The sequence below is a fragment of the Andrena cerasifolii genome, chromosome 7 (assembly GCF_050908995.1).
Source record: "Andrena cerasifolii isolate SP2316 chromosome 7, iyAndCera1_principal, whole genome shotgun sequence".
NCBI classification, from domain to species: domain Eukaryota; kingdom Metazoa; phylum Arthropoda; class Insecta; order Hymenoptera; family Andrenidae; genus Andrena; species Andrena cerasifolii.
This window is the reverse complement of record NC_135124.1, coordinates 14151639-14168345: the sequence shown is the minus strand read 5'-3', so window position 1 is coordinate 14168345 and position 16707 is coordinate 14151639. Positions and strand designations below refer to the sequence as shown.

The following is a 16707-nucleotide window of genomic DNA, read 5'->3' as shown; positions in this document are numbered from 1 at the left end:
AAAACAGCAGGGGAAGACACGTTTTTAGTGCGGCAGCCAGGGCGAGACATTGTGCTGCTCGTCGATATCTAAATTTCACTCGTTCAGCTGCACGACCTGTACGGGATTACGGCGATATTTACGATCACTCCGCCCGAGCGCGAAGAATAGAAGTCGCGGAGTAATTGCGACAGGAGCCCCCCGTGGTATTTATCATGCCGCGTATTTATTATTTTAGGAACTCAAGTCCCAAATCAACCGAATCCACGTAAACCAGAAGAATAAACACAGAGCCCTCTCTGATTCCAATATTTCTGGAGCTGCTCGAAATCCAATGTTCCCAGCAACGCTATAAAAACACACACACACATACATACGCATCGCATTTTTAAAAATAGAGCGAAAAAAGAATAATTCCGTGGCCCGCAAAATTGACGAAGAAGATTCTCACGAGCTTGGACGTTGACAACTTAAGGGGTTATGCCTACCTGCAAGGCCTGAAAACACAAGTATTTTCGGGAATTTTTTTAAAACACTCGACGACTTTTTTTTAAATAAACCTTTATGTATTCGAAAGTGTACATGTTAAACTACTTGTGGTAATTTTTGCGATGGAGAATATACATAAATAAAAATATATATCAGCGATCTCTCGGCAGCGGTTCTTTTTGTCAGTAGTTTGCGGTGAACATTCTAATTCTGACCTGGTTCGTCTGAAATAAAAAATTCGCGGGAATTTAGTTAGTATATTGGATTATCTTGTCCTTAATCGTTTATTACCCCAAGATATTAATTTACTACAAAATGGCAACTTCTCATAGTAAAAGTATCGATTTTCACAACAGAATCGCGCTGATGTTTCATCATTTTCCATCTGTAAAACAACAACTACCCAACGGAAATGAAAAACCCACGATTTAGGACAAGCTAATCTAATATACTGACTAAATTTGGTCGAATTTTTTATTTCTAACGAACCAGGTCGTAGCTACAGTGATCACCGTAATAAAAAAAGCGCTGTCGGGAGATCGCTTATAATTCCATTATTTATTTAGTTATCGCATCGCAAAAAAAACTACAAGAACTTTAAAACATACACTCTCGAATATACCACCGTTTATTAAAAAAAAAGTCTTCAAATTGAAGAAAAAGAATCCCGAATATACTTGCGTGTTCAGACCTCGCAGGCAGGCATAACCCCTTAAAAAGTTCTTTGTTAAGCAACCCTCTGCACCGTAGAGAACACCTAGGCGCAGCGAAAGGTGTGCTCGATCACTAAAGTGCATCGAGCGCTCGCGTGAAATGATTGTTGCACGTGCTTCGCGTGGCACAGCCGGTTTATTTACGTCGCGTTACACCGCTCGCATTCTTAAGTTACGTGATAAGTTGCACGGACTCCATGTTCCCGAGCACTCGGATGCTGTTTGCCGAGGAGGCGACGCCGATAACGCGGCATCGCCGCGGTGCGCCCGCTTTTCCTTGGGGGCTGCCCTGGCAAACAAACCGCGCTGGCCCTCCTCGGGGTGGACGGGGACGGCTTATCCTCGTGTGGCCATTCGTAGGTGGCCCTTTACACGTGTTCCACGGTTAGCCGACCAAATAGGTAACCGATCTGTTTGTGCGCCTTAGATTAAGAAACTATTCCGCGCGGTTTAAGGGCCAGCATTATCGGCGAGGTCGCCCGTTCCGACGGGATTGCCCACGTTTTCCCTGCGCGCCCCCGCCCCCAATAGCGAATCTGTGTATACAAAACGATAACCGGCGTCAGCTGTTGAATCGATTGACTTAACGCGGCACCGTCCAATGCTGGATGGTAGGCAGAGGACACCGTCGTGTCGGAAGTAACGTTTCGTAATTGTGCAACGACAATCCGAAGAGATACGACCCACTATCGGAGAGCTTGCCAGTTGCCTTGAGTTTATCGGCAGTGAATCACGATATATAATTGCCCCGCGAACGATCGCGAATGCTCCTTACTGTAACCGCGGGAATGAATCCGGCGGCCTCGGAGCTCTAGGACCCGAAAACGCCGACGAGGAATGTCGGTGGCGAAAGAAAGTTCCGCGCCCCTCCTCCGTAGGGACCTCGCCTATTTCTTCTTTTAATCGGGAGCTGCTCCCCTCGATTTACTCGCCAAAGCTGTCTCAGCCACTGAACTTCAGGATTTATCCCGCGACGGACGATTTTAAATATCGCGCGGCAACGCGCGTACTTTTCGGCGAATCGCGTCTTAAACTTCTTCCACCACTTCTCCGTCAATGTAAATAGTCGCCCGACAATCCGTTACGCAGGCGCGGAGAGAGTGTTTTATCCAATTAAAACATTGCTGGCACGTCTTTGTTGCTTTTTGAGATCCATCGGAAATGTGAATGTCATTGCTGGTGCTCCATTTTTAAACAACCCCCACTTTCTGGACCAATCTTCGACGATACTTACTTCGAATGAATATATTTCATTCAACTATCTCTGCGAAGCCCTCACTGACGATGTCCTTTAAAGCTGTGACGCCACGCGTCTTCCACTTTCGAAAGGAATTTCGAATTCTACCCCAGTGTCTCTGCGAACTGTCCGCGGCCGATGTCCTTCCTGGCTGCCACAGCCGCGCCGCGCATTCAACGACGATTAACCATACGCGCCAGGTCGTAACGCTGCCCGGCGATATCCTGGAAGAGTGACGCGCGGCGTCTTCGTGGTTCGTGGCCCGGCACAGCGGCAGTAAATCAGCCCGAGTTACGCGCCGACTAATTGTGAACCACGTCCCTCCTCTTTGCCGCCCCCGTGGAAACCAAATATAACTAAACGGAGCGAAACTGAACGGCCGGGGCCGATTAACTTCTCCGTCGGCTGGCTACCACCGACAGTTCACACTCGTCGGCCCTATTCTCGACTGCGCATCGAAGTCGGGGAAGCCTTTTTTCCTTTTGCTCGTTTTTATCGCCCTCCGGTAGATAAATAATCGCCCGGAGAGGGGGAGAGGGAGGCTCGACCGTGTGAGGGACGACGGGGTCCTTGTTCCGCGACGTATATCGCGATGTACTTGGCCGTTTTTACGTATGTGTGTCAGTGCCGTGCGAGAGTGTGCAATTAAGTGCGAATTATGGCTGACTTACGATTAGTGGGGTGAGTGGTATCTGTTTTGCGTGAATTCTGGCTCACAAGGGGAGGACACCATATGTGATAGGCGGCGATTTTTATGAGAATTGGCACGATGGATCTATGTCGAAAATAAGTAAATAGGTGTCCGAGCGTTTGTACCAATGGGCCTTAATAATAGAGATATTTACAAGGGAAATATTAAAAATTTCATAGTGGCCGTAGGGTTTTAGTGGGTAAAAATCCCAAACTACCCTGGCGCCCGCGGGAGATTCCCCTCTGGAGGAGTCGGGGTGCCTTTTGAAAATTTCTCCAAGTTAAAAAAAAAAATTATAAAAAAGTAATTTATAAAAAAAGTAATTTATAAAAAAAAGTAATTTATAAAAAAAGGAATTTATAAAAAAAGTAATTTAAAAAAAAAGTAATTTATAAAAAAAGTAATTTATAAAAAAAAGTAATTTATAAAAAAAGGAATTTATAAAAAAAGTAATTTAAAAAAAAGTAATTTATAAAAAAAGTAATTTATAAAGTTTTTTTTAACGTGGAGACATCTTCTAAAGGCACCCTAACGCCTCCAGAAGGAAATCTCCCGCGGGTGCCAGGGTAGTTTGGGATTTTTACCCACTAAAACCCTAAGGCCACTATGAAATTTTTAATAATTTAAATGTAAATATCTTTATTACTAACTTAATCTGTTTACTTAATTTCGAGATAGATCCATCGTTCCAAGCCTCAACAAAATCGGTGTCTACCACATGGTGTCCTCCCCTTGTACGATGTTGTTGAATCTGAGATAGGTTTTAGTAAGATTTCAATCATTTCGTGGGAGTTGCGATAATAATTGTCAGACTTTTTGATAGAAAATTGGTTTGCACAATATCATCTGCCGCTGTTTAATTTGTGCTGCAATTATAATAGTAGACGAGAACAAGGGGGTAAATACTATTAAGACGAAATAAGTACTAAAGTCCAAATTCCGAGAGTACTAAAAGTCCAAACTTCCCTTCGCGAATTTATATAATACTTTAAGTTTTATATACACCAGTGGCGCACCCAGAGGGAGGCTAGGGGCCCTGGCACCCCAAAAGAAGGGGCTTTGTAAAAAGAAAATAAAACTATATTTTATTCTTTAAATGAATTTCTATAATCACCTAAAGAATTTTATTGAATTCGCTTTACAAATATTTCTATCCCTTCAACTCGGCTGCCCCAAGATTAAATCCTAAGTGCGCCACTGATGTGCACTTCGTACCATTCAGAAATAAAGAAAAATGCACCAACCAATATACATTTCTGTTTCATAAGGAAACACTTGCACAGACTCAACCCTTTAAAGCACCAAGCTGGACGTGTATGAAATTAATCGTATCCCAGACAATGCATCCATTAGCTCTCTACTTTATCGCACGAAGACTGTTTTATATCCTCGTTGTAATTACGCCGATAGTGGCCGCGCAGAATCTCCGGCTTATAACGAAATAAGTTAGTAAATAGCGGAGATTACGGAGAGCTTAGACGACGTTGCAAGAGGGTGTGATGCGTTTTGCAGTATGGGCACAGGGCGACTTCCGAGACGAGACGAACGGGGGTTTGGCGAGGCTCGATTCCTCGGGTCACGGAGCTCACACCCCCGGTGGCAGCAACCCGAGTACACCGGGTGCGACGGCCACGACACCCTCTGGTGGATTCTCCACCGCGCAGCCCAGGTCTCGCTCCAACAACACACACAGGCAGGACATTCGAAAAGGTAACTCATCGCCAATTTATGAACAACTTCGCTAAAACCACCCCCTCCTTCGCCACTCTTTTTTTTCCAACTCTCGCCACGGGTCTCTGATTGGCCAGAACGCTGGAGAGGCTCTCGAAAGCCACTGTCAGATCTGTTTCTCCTCAAGACAGATTAAAGCGCAGAGTTCGACTGAAGTGCACGAGAGGGGTTCTTGTTTTTAACGCTGTAGATGACGGGCGTTAGAGATGCGGAGGAATTTTAGTGAACAAGTTTCGTTAGAAGATTATTGGACGATGTGTTTCCAATAGAGTTTACTATTGTGAAGGGACGTTCGTTATCCGAAGTAGGTGGGAGATATAAGTGTTTGCTTAAGGGATTTTTAGGGGAAAGGATATAAACATGAACAGTAGGAAGGAGAATGATTTTCGAAAGAGTTTTACGTTTACATTATTAAGTGCGCGAGATTTGGATACACTTTATTGCCTGGCGTAGCAGTATCTAATACGTATAGAGTTTCGTTGATTTTAGCCCTACGCTAGTTTGAACAGTTATAGGAAAGAACTCGAATTAGTACAGCGTTCTGAAATTCAAAATTCAGAAAGTACAGCCTTCTGAAATTAAAAATTCAGAAAGTACAGCTTTCTGAAATTCAAAATTCAGAAAGTACAGCCTTCTGAAATTCAAAATTCAGAAAGTACAGCCTTCAGAAATTCAAAATTCAGAAATTACAGCCTTCTGAAATTCAAAATTCAGAAAGTACAGCTTTCTGAAATTCAAAATTCAGAAAGTACAGCCTTCTGAAATTCAAAATTCAGAAAGTACAGCCTTCTGAAATTGAAAATTCAGAAAATACAGCCTTCTGAAATTAAAAATTCAGAAAGTACAGCCTTCTGAAATTCAAAATTCAGAAAGTACAGCCTTCTGAAATTCAAAATTCAGAAAGTACAGCCTTCAGAAATTCAAAATTCAGAAATTACAGCCTTCTGAAATTCAAAATTCAGAAAGTACAGCCTTCTGAAATTCAAAATTCAGAAAGTACAGCCTTCTGAAATTCAAAATTCAGAAAGTACAGCCTTCTGAAATTCAAAATTCAGAAATTACAGCCTTCTGAAATTCAAAATTCAGAAAGTACAGCCTTCTGAAATTAAAAATTCAGAAAGTACAGTCTTCTGAAATTAAAAATTCAGGAAGTACAGCCTTCTGAAATTCAAAATTCAGAAAGTACAGCCTTCTGAAATTCAAAATTCAGAAAGTACAGCCTTCTGAAATTCAAAATTCAGAAAGTACAGCCTTCTGAAATTCAAAATTCAGAACGTACAGCCTTCTGAAATTAAAAATTCAGAAAGTACAGCCTTCTGAAATTAAAAATTCAGGAAGTACAGCCTTCTGAAATTCAAAATTCAGAAAGTACAGCCTTCTGAAATTCAAAATTCAGAAAGTAAAGCCTTCTGAAATTCAAAATTCAGAAAGTAAAGCCTTCTGAAATTCAAAATTCAGAAAGTAAAGCCTTCTGAAATTCAAAATCCAGAAAGTACAGCCTTCTGAAATTCAAAATTCAGAAAGTACAGCCTTCTGAAATTCAAAATTCAGAAAGTACAGCCTTCTGAAATTCAAAATTCAGAAAGTACAGCCTTCTGAAATTCGAAATTCAGAAAGTACAGCCTTCTGAAATTCAAAATTCAGAAAGCACAGCCTTCTGAAATTCAGAATTCAGAAAGTACAGCCTTCTGAAATTCAAAATTCAGAAATTACAGCCTTCTGAAATTCAAAATTCAGAAAGTACAGCCTTCTGAAATTCAAAATTCAGAAATTACAGCCTTCTGAAATTCAAAATTCAGAAAGTACAGCCTTCTGAAATTCAAAATTCAGAAATTACAGCCTTCTGAAATTCAAAATTCAGAAATTACAGCCTTCTGAAATTCAAAATTCAGAAAGTACAGCCTTCTGAAATTGAAAATTCAGAAAATACAGCCTTCTGAAATTAAAAATTCAGAAAGTACAGCCTTCTGAAATTCAAAATTCAGAAAGTACAGCCTTCTGAAATTCAAAATTCAGAACGTACAGCCTTCTGAAATTCAAAATTCGGAAAGTAAAGCCTTCTGAAATTCAAAATTCAGAAATTACAGCCTTCTGAAATTCAAAATTCAGAAAGTACAGCCTTCTGAAATTCAAAATTCAAATAACAGCCCTCGTCAGCTGCTCGTTGTCTTTCAAATGTACATCTGGGATTATGCCTGTTCAGCACCCAACACTTGTGTAACTCAATCTACCACCTCGGAACCTCGGAAATGGCTAAATAATTAGAAACTCAAGGAATGAAGATTTTTACGCGAACAAAGGCAAAAGTTGCACCGCCTCTCTGGTCGCTCTCGCGGACTATGGAATCAAATGATAATAGAGAGGGTGAGGGACGGTGAGTGTCGTCGGGCGCAGCGGTAGAAAGGTGAAGGAGAAAATGCTAGGCGTCGTTTGTTTGCACGTTTGTTCGGCACTTAGCCGGCACTCTCGTAGCCGCCCCAAATCCCCGCAAATTGAAATATCTCTCGGAGTCTTACGGCGCTGGTTAACAACAAACCCCGGGGACGGATCTCACTTCACTCGTTGTAATCCCGAGACGAGGGCGAGGCCTCTCTCGTGCTCCTTACGCGAGTCCAGCACGTTCCTCTTGCCAGTAATGCTCGCAAGTGTGTCCGGACTCGAGGCTCCTCGTCCTCCACCACGAACATCTGTACACCGCAGGACAATGGCAAAGTCAGCCTTTTTACAAATTTAAAATCTCTACCTCGATTGCCCTACGACACGAATATCACGATATTTTTTATAGAGATATCCTGACTGTTAATTCGACATCGACACTTGAAATGGTCATTCGTCTTTCACTTAGCCAGGGAAATAAATTTGGTGTGCATATAACGCGTTGTTGTTTCTTCAGAGTAATTGATGGTGATTAACAATAACAGAACTGAGTTTCTCTGTAATCAAGTAATCATATTTCGTTATTTAAGTTTATTTACAACACTATTTGCAAAGTTCCTACCTGCAATCAAGAAACGACATTTAACGTCATTGATCACCCTGCTAATCTCTATTTCCAAGTTCTGTTAATACCTTTAATTTATTAACCTCTACTTTATTAGCGCTCGCGAGAGCGCGGCGATATTCAGATTAAATTAAAGGAATTACCATTTCCTTTGCGTGCATTTAAGTCGTCCGAGGTTTACTTTTTAGAGTACATTACAAAGTAGAAGTCGATGTGTTACGTATCAGGTGTTTCAGAAGTTATTGCAATCAGCAATTCAGAAAGTCTCACATCTGGATGATATAATTTATACGGATTAAAAGCACCAGGGGGCTTCGAATGTTTCTGTAGATGTTCTAACGTCCGCGCTTCACGTTGAATGTCTGATGGTGGTAAAGCAGCAGAGTTCTGAGCGTGGTAATCCAAGGCAGTCGATTGGGTTAACGCTGGTGAAATGGAAATACAGCGATTGAGGAATCCAACGATCAGCCAATGGAAGGCTGCCGGTATCAGTTGTTGGAACTTACGTCGGTTAGGTAGCTCTGTAAATAGGCAAGGGTCGCTCCCGGCTGGAAGATAGTTAGCGGCATCATCAGAGGCAGTGATAGCGGTGCCCTTTGAAAAAGGAGGCAATCGATCACACGGCTGTCAATGCGAGTAAGGGAAGCTGGCGATCCGCTGCCGCGGAGTCAGGGTGTGAAATACCCTCACCTGTCACTGTCACAGTCATGACAAACACGCTCGTGTTACTACCGAACAGCGGGGCACTGCCTCGCCGTGCTAGAGATTACCGATCAAACGGGTTTGGTGATCTACGATCGTCGCTATGCATCCGTTTGATTGTGTCTTCCATGTATGTACATAGAGATATAAAATCTTTCTTGAAAGTGGAATAAGTTACCTCGTGCTTAGGTCAAGTTACACAATTTATATTCCACGAATACCACACCAAGTATTTTGAAGAGACAAAGACTCGCTCTCGGCGTTATTAGTTCACCGAGTGGTGGTTGAAAGTTTAAAAATCATGAGCTTTTGTATCCGTGTGAGTAATTTGGATAGTGGACTTTGGTCTATTCTGGGGAATCCCCACGCTCCGTGAGAGGTAGATAGAGATATTGCTCCTCCTTGTCAAGTTGCCGTATTTTTTTTGTTATCGTTCATCTGCGAATCTCTATTTTTAACAATACTGGGCGCAACGATTAAATCTCTCGAGTTGATTTCATTATCGAATTCCGAACCTTTGCGAAATCTATGGCCATTCGAAGAGGCGCCATTCGAAGGTTGATCGTGGCTAATTTTATCAGCGATAAAATTCCTTCTTTACGCTGTCGAGCTAATTATTATCGCGCCCGGTAATAGTGCAGTAGTTTAAACATTACTCCAAAGCCGGCGCCAGGGCTAAGTTAAGTTAATCGGAACTTAATGAACTCCGTGGTGGCGTTAGAGTTCCCACATGAAATTTTATCGGCTACTATCCAGCGTTAACCTCCGGCGCATATAGGTCTTCGAGAAAATGCTTCCTTAGTTTATCAATAGAACCTAAAGCGAAGTAGATTGAAAATAATCTCTGGGGCCATTATGAGAACGCCGAAGATCTGCGTAAAATTATCGCTGGAATTACGACTTATCCCGAAGCTTCGTAGGATGACCGTGACCGTTTTCGTGGAGAACGTGATATCTTAACACGTTTCAGGTGTTCGAACAACAGTGGAGGTGAAACACGAATTAGGGACCGGCGGAGGGGTGGTTTCTCCTACCGGCGTGGTTGGGGTGAACGACGCGGACGATAAGGACGGGAAGAAGAACAAACGCCAGAGGCGGCAGAGGACACATTTCACCACGCAGCAACTTCAGGAGCTGGAAGCTCTGTTCACGAGGAATCGGTATCCCGACATGTCCACCAGGGAGGAGATTGGATTATGGACGCATCTTCCAGAACCCCGAGTCAGGGTGAGTGACAACTTTTCAGCAAGTGTACAGAGAAAACTTTCCCTGTCTTCTTCAGCATAAAAACAGTCTGATTATAATATCGAAGTTTCTTATAGAAATCAAACCTTTAGATTATCTTAACGGATGCAATTTTTATCCAGTCGAGTCGTTATTGTATTTTATGCATCCGCGTGTCTTATTCCTTTTGCAAACTCTGCATAATTCCAAGTGAATGCTAAGAGTATCTGACAGGAATGCTAGGTCGAGTAATTAATTTAGGAAGGGTTAAGTATTAGCTGGAAATTTTTATTTAGAAATTGGTCGTTTACTTTAATCGATATTGCGAGTAGATTAATATTCCATATACTTTGAAGTATCGTTTACTTCTCGGGCGTAAGGTATCTACAAATTAATATGGCACTAAAAGGAAAATTTTACCATCAAACTTTTTCTCGAAGTGGAATATTAAGTAGAATGAAGAATCAGACTGATTAAACCAGGCTAATGAGTCACGCAATTCTATAACTAATTGACACACACCGAGCAGCGGATGAATATTTCGTCGTCGAAGAAAGGCTGCCGCTATCGCGTATTTCTCGCCCGTTATCAGCCGATTCAGCGAGCCTCTATCGATCAGACTTTCGATGTCGGACAAACAATTCCGTCGGAACGGAAATTCTTCTATCTAATTTCGATCGCGATGCATCGTTTCCCTCCCAGCTTGCGAATGGCATTGCTGAATATGTTCGGTGGCGTTTTATATCGCTCCACAGCTCCAACCAGAGTAACTTCGATTCGAGCCAATCGAAGTAGCCAACAGACACCCACAATGGGCGCATTGATGCCTCGAAGTATCGATTACAAAGGCAACAATTCATACAGTTTCTGCCGGATACCTCGGGGTCTCGTGTCCACAGGCATGCCTCGCCTCCTGGAACAGTCTCTCTAATTCCTTCCTCTACCCACCTATTCTAATAATTTCGAAAAACAGGCCGTCCCATATTTTCTGGCAACCCGTGCTGCTTGAGAGAAAATATTCAATATCTAAGAAAACATACCTATTAGTCGTTGGAAAATATCTTTTTCAGTAACAAAATCATGTGAAAAAAATTCACTCCGAAAAAGCAACCCTTCTGAATTAAAATAAAGCAGAAGCGAACATCGCATGATTGATACTTTCAGAAATAAAAATTCATTTATGAAGGCTGTTCTCACAAAAATCGGCAATGATAGCGAACTGAAGCTCTATATTTCTTAAACAATTTCGAAACTAACAAAGTGGTGACTTAAACCCCAACTAATTTCACGTGTGTTACATCATATATCAGTTCCATCAGAATCCCTCGTATCCAGTGGGAGGACTAATCAATTTGACGTGAAATAGCCGACAAAAGTCCCTTACTATAGTTACGCGCATCTTATCAAATTTCGTCGCGTTCTATCCCAAGCTCCTCGACTCCTGAATCGGAGAATTTGCAAAACGCGAGGCAGGGTAAAGGAGGACGAAACAGCAGGTATAATCCTCGTGCATTATAAATTTCTGGCGTGGCGTTGGGCGTGGAGATGCTAGGAAACGAGGGGGGATCCGCGTCTCGTTCCGCAGTTTCCAGGTAGATCAAGCGGCCGGGGCATGTCTCTCGACTTGACAAGCATCGCGGTTTCCCGGTGCGTTTCGGAGAGACCTTTAGGAGCGGTCATATCGCGAGATGAGAGCCCGGACGGAACGTGGGGATCGCGGCGGAAGAGAAACGGGGAACGGAAGTGGGCAGGCATGAGGTCACGTGGGGTTGCGCAAGCCCACAAGGGAAGCTTTGCGCCGGTAAGCCCTCCTGGATTTATAGAACCACACAGAGCATGGCACGGTGTTCCCGCCACGGTGCTATACGCCATGTACCAAAATGCTGCGGATCCAAACTATCGCGGAGCCACGGGTGCATTCGCAAATCGTTAGGCTTCTATTCTGGCACTGGTTCCTTTTTTTCGCTTGCTTTCTGTGCAGCGCGGCAGGTGTTTTAATGCATTCCGGAAAGGAGACCTTCTGTACTTTCCTGCTCAACGTTGGCTTGGGGTTTTTGGAAGGAATCACGTTCTATTACTCATTGTCAGGTTTGGGGATGATAGAGGAGTGGTTTGAGGAAACTATTTTATTTGATGGACGTAGATTTTGGAACAGTTTGATTAGTTTCATTTTTTAGAAATGTTGCATTTGATGGAACAAAGGCACATAAGCCTATGTGCTCCTTTTCCTTAACCTTTATAGGGCCGGGCTGGCCACTATAGTAGCCACGTAAAAATTTGGATACTTTGTCGAACATGTTGGTGGTATATTTGCATAAATTTTAATTCTTTAATAGCTTGATTTTTCGGCCGATCAAAGTAGAATGACCCCTTAACATTTAGGGTTTTTTTTCATTGAAATTGTAAATTTGATTTACTTAAAATTTATGTAAAATAATTTGAATTTCGACCGCATAAATCAGTCCAATTAAAAGAGTATTGTTTCGGCGCAATGATTCGGTCCTTCGAATATTTAAACAAAAACTAATTGCAATTTTGAAACATTTTTTTAACAGTTTCCAACGTCTCGGTCAATAATTCTGATCATTTTCAAGGAAAGTTAAAATTTATTATATTTAAAAAATAAATTTATTATATTTAAAAAATATTATATTTAAAAAATAAATTTATTTTATTTTATAAATTTATTTTATTATATTTAAAAAATATTATATTTAAAAAATAAATGTATTTTTATTTTATAAATTTATTTTTTAAATATAATAAATTTTAACTTTCCTAGTTCATGGCGTAGGTGATTTCCCGGCTCAGGCTTATCCGAAACAAAAAATTCCAATAGATTCTTAATCTGTACGAGCGTCGCTATAGCCCCTAGCTCAGTTGCTAAGAATCGTATAAAGATAGCTAACTGTTGAGTAGAGCCTCCCCTCTGCAAAATTCCATTTGGCTAGCTCATTAGCACTCGTCAATGTTCTTCCTATTTAATGAATTCATTGCACCTGCATAGTTTCCCAGTTATTCGCAAAATTTCGATATCGCCATAGGTAACGCGCAAGCACGGGCTATGTACCTGTCACTCTGCCTTCCGGCGTGCACCAAAATGGCTCCCGGTACGAACCGCGAGCGGTTGTACAGTTCGCCGGACCGTAACGCCGCGCCGTGTCATTCTTCGCCGGAAATTTCGTCCGTTACCCGAGCAGCCCGGGAGCAGAAACTTGCTGAAATTTACTGGCCGCGCGATTGCACCGCATTCAGCCAGTTCTAGTCGTTGCATTACGCTTAATTAATCCCGTTGCAACATTTAATGCTCGCCGATAAACGCGTCAAAGCTTATCTATTTTGTCCACGGATTTGCCTGCATTCTGGATAACACCAGAATACCGATCCAGCCCGCGTGCACCGCGAATGCGTTTGTTTCTGAAAAATCCACTGGATCCACCCTTCTATCGCGCGTATGTATCACCCCCGAATCGCAACCCCTTCGACCTAAAACATCCATCCATCGATATCCGGACGCTAAATTCTTTGTAGCCCTCGTTCGCGGACACTAAAGCGAGGAGAAGAAGTCTACAGAGTCTAAGGAATTTCGCAAGCGCCCCAACGGATTCAGTGTCCGCGTTCCCTGCATCAATTCGCACCCCGAGGACAGCTAATAGGTCTCCCCTAGCGGCGGGTGAAAGATTCAGGCGTCGCGCGAAAGAATGGGCCCAAGAAATAGGGGAGGAGGAAGGGACAAGCGACGGCGAGGGCATGGGAGAGTGCGGGAGGGCGAGCGAGGGGTAGGTGAAAGCGGGAGGGAAGCCAGGTACAGTTATCTGCAAAGAGGCAGGCGTATGTTTCGGTCGGTGGCAGCAGAGCGCGGCTGTCCGAGATAATCCGCCGGTGATTAAGACCATAAATCCATCGGCGGATTAGTATGGTTGCATCGCACACCGCGTGGCGGCGTCCCTTGCACGAGACTCTCTCTGCGCTACACTCTCTCCTGCTCTCTCCGCGTGGCAACCCCCGGTTCTCACCTTCGCGGTGCATTCTCTCTGTTTCCATCTGGCCCTATTGGCCCTGCATCGGCCTCTCTCCCTGCGCCGCTCTCGCCCCGTCGCGACGGACACACGTCCGCTGATCCGTGTTGGTATACCTGGCGGAGGGACGGGGCGTGAGGGAGAGAGAGAGAGAGAGAGAGACGTTACGTATGTGTAATGCGCACCGAGAGGGTGGAGAACAGAGAGAGAGAGAGTGGTTGAGCTTACACGCCATGGGAATGGGAAATGGGACGCCACGGAATATAGGTGGACACTAACCGGTATGAGAGTGAGGATTACCGGGTGTCATCCGTATTCGGCCGGGTTAGCGGCTGTCAGCGGCCAATGCCATCGCTATATATCAATTATTACCTTTGCCATTGCACCGGCCAGTTGCATTCCGATGCACGCTTGCGTCGCTGCACTGCACTGCGGTCGTGCCGCGCGTATCTCTTCCGTAGGCCGATTTGCATCCGCTATGCGAACCTCACCCTCTAGCATTCTCTCTCTCTCTCTCTATTCTCACCTCGCCTTTCCGTCTCTCTGCCCTCCCCTCCCGCCAGGCTAATCTTTTCGCACGGTAGCTTCCACGCGCTCCAGCATTCCAGTTACGCGGGTTTAACGTCGAACGGTTGTTGGCAGCGGCGCGTGCACTTGCCAGCTCGTAAGTTCTCGTGTGCACAAAGGCTGAACCGCGGCTGTCTTCGGGATTTTAGCCGGCCGGAGGCGTTCCGCGGCGCGTTATGAAGGCCCCTGCTTCCCAGCCAGCCTGGCTAAAGATCCAGAGATTAACGGGCCCGCGATCGAGCCAGCGATGACACGGATATCTGTTACGGTGATACGCGGGATCCGGGGATAAGCGCCGACGAGGCTTTTCCACTGCTCCGTTTGATTCAGGGATCGTCTTTGGGCTCTTTATCTCGACGTTACAGCGGCACGCGCTTTCGCGGCCGAGTGTTTTGATTTCCAGAAGGATCAGTATTAAGCAGATCGCGTCGGATGGTGTTTGAAATAATGGAGGGGGGAATCGATGTTGGGGATGAAAGAGATACAGTAGTCTTTGGAAGTATTTATTTGATCACTTGTTGTAGGCACGTTTGATAAAGGAGAAAGTGGATGGTTTGCTCGCGTGACTCTGGGTCCGTTTGGATATTCCTTAACGCAGGGCAATCGGTTTATTTTATTTTTTTATCTTGGTACTTTTCCGACTGCCATTCGATTATTGTTATTATTTTAAGATTACCTAATATCGACAGCTGTAGTATTTCGCTTTCTGAGATGTAACTTTTGAGCTTGGTGACCCAACGTTTTCTTGGCAACAAAAAATACGGGCCGACGATATAAATGTAATATTAATAACGGTCAATTATGATTAAACAGTCTTGAAGCGAAGAACTGAATATTAGTTACTCGAATCTGAACAGTTTGATCACAGAAGAGGCAAGAATAGTAGTTTTAGCTCTGGATTACGGTGGCGAAATTACACATACACTAAAAAAGAAGTAGCAATTTGAGACAGACAAGCAATAATCAAGGGATTAAATTGTTCAGTCGAATTGGGTAGAATAAATAAGAACTTGCAAGCGCTCAAACATGGTTGACACTGCGTACACTGAAAGTGTACAAATTTGAATATTTTTGACTCCCCAAATTTCTTGCGCACTTTTTCCTGGGGGAGGAGCAACTTTGGGGTGACGATAAAGAAAAATATAATAATGAAGAAACAACCCTGGCGATGACACCAGCGAACCGGATCTTGAAACACGCGGTGCGAGTGGATTAGCCCTCTTGCTTTTTTCCACATATTTTGTAGTGCTAATTTAATTACAAATTTAAAAACGAAATTTAGAAACATTCGCTTTTTCAGTACAAACTATGCCGGGAATCCACCGGGAACCTAAGCTAACAAGTGGAGGAGACTATGTGGTAGACACCGATTTTGATGAGCCTTGGCACGATGGATCTATGTCGAAAATAAGTAAATAGTAGTCCGAGCGTTTCTGCTAATGGGGCTTAATAATAGAGATACTTACATGTAAATTATTAAAAAATTCATAATGGCTGTGGGGTTTTAATGGGTAAAAAATCCCACACTACCCTGGCACCCCCGGGGGATTCCCCTCTGAAGGAGTCAGGGTGTCTTTTGAAGATTTCCCTAAGTTAAAAAAGAAAATTTATAAAAAAAGGTAATTTATAAAAAAATTTATAAACTTTTTTTTTAACGTGGAGACATCTTCAAAGGGACTCCAACGCCTCCAAAAGGGAATCTCCCGCGGGCGCCAGAGTAGTGTGGGATTTCTACCCACTAAAACCCCACGGCCACTATGAAATTTTTAATATTTCCCTTGTAAATATCTCTATTATTAAGGCCCATTGGCAGAAACGCTCGGACACCTATTTACTTATTTTCGACATAGATCCATCGTGCTAAAGCTTATCAAAATCAGTGTCTATCACATGGTGTCCTCCCCTTGTAAGCTAAGCTAAGCTAAGCTATGCTATGCGGTGATATGTTTTAACGTAGCTTTTGATGGAAACGGTTCCATAAGAATGTATTGAATGTAATTTCTTTAAAACGTAGCATGGCATAGCATAGCATAGCATAGCTTAGCTTCCCGGTGGATTCCCGGCTATTAAAGATCAGTTTTTAGAAATAAGCGATGTTTTCTCAAAAGCTGCTCACCCATGCTTGAAAACCACTTTGCATTCAATTTTTCTATCCATATCCGAGTATCGCAATACAATACTTTCTGCTAGAAAAAAGATACCAATTGGTATTTTGACAAAGAATAATAAAGATTGATGTAAAAATTTAATTGAAACTTTCACACCGCCTGTTATGCTCAGAAAGACGAGCACACCGGAAGCGTCCAAGTTTCTTGCGTCTATATCCGCTGGATTATGAATTCTTGCACGTGTAG

At 43.2% G+C, this 16707-nt stretch overlaps 1 protein-coding gene across 3 annotated transcripts in view; it reads left to right on the top strand.

Moving 5' to 3' along the window:
- The window catches only part of Ptx1 (pituitary homeobox homolog Ptx1), a 42792-nt gene that overhangs the window by 12255 nt on the left and 13830 nt on the right, over positions 1-16707 (top strand). For 2 of the 3 annotated variants that reach the window (XM_076816841.1, XM_076816840.1), the window contains exons 2-3: positions 4622-4819; positions 9514-9770. In XM_076816841.1, the coding sequence (XP_076672956.1) occupies positions 4622-4819; positions 9514-9770 (455 nt within the window). The remainder of the gene's footprint in view (positions 1-4621; positions 4820-9513; positions 9771-16707) is intronic. The other variant, XM_076816842.1, reaches the window with a different exon arrangement.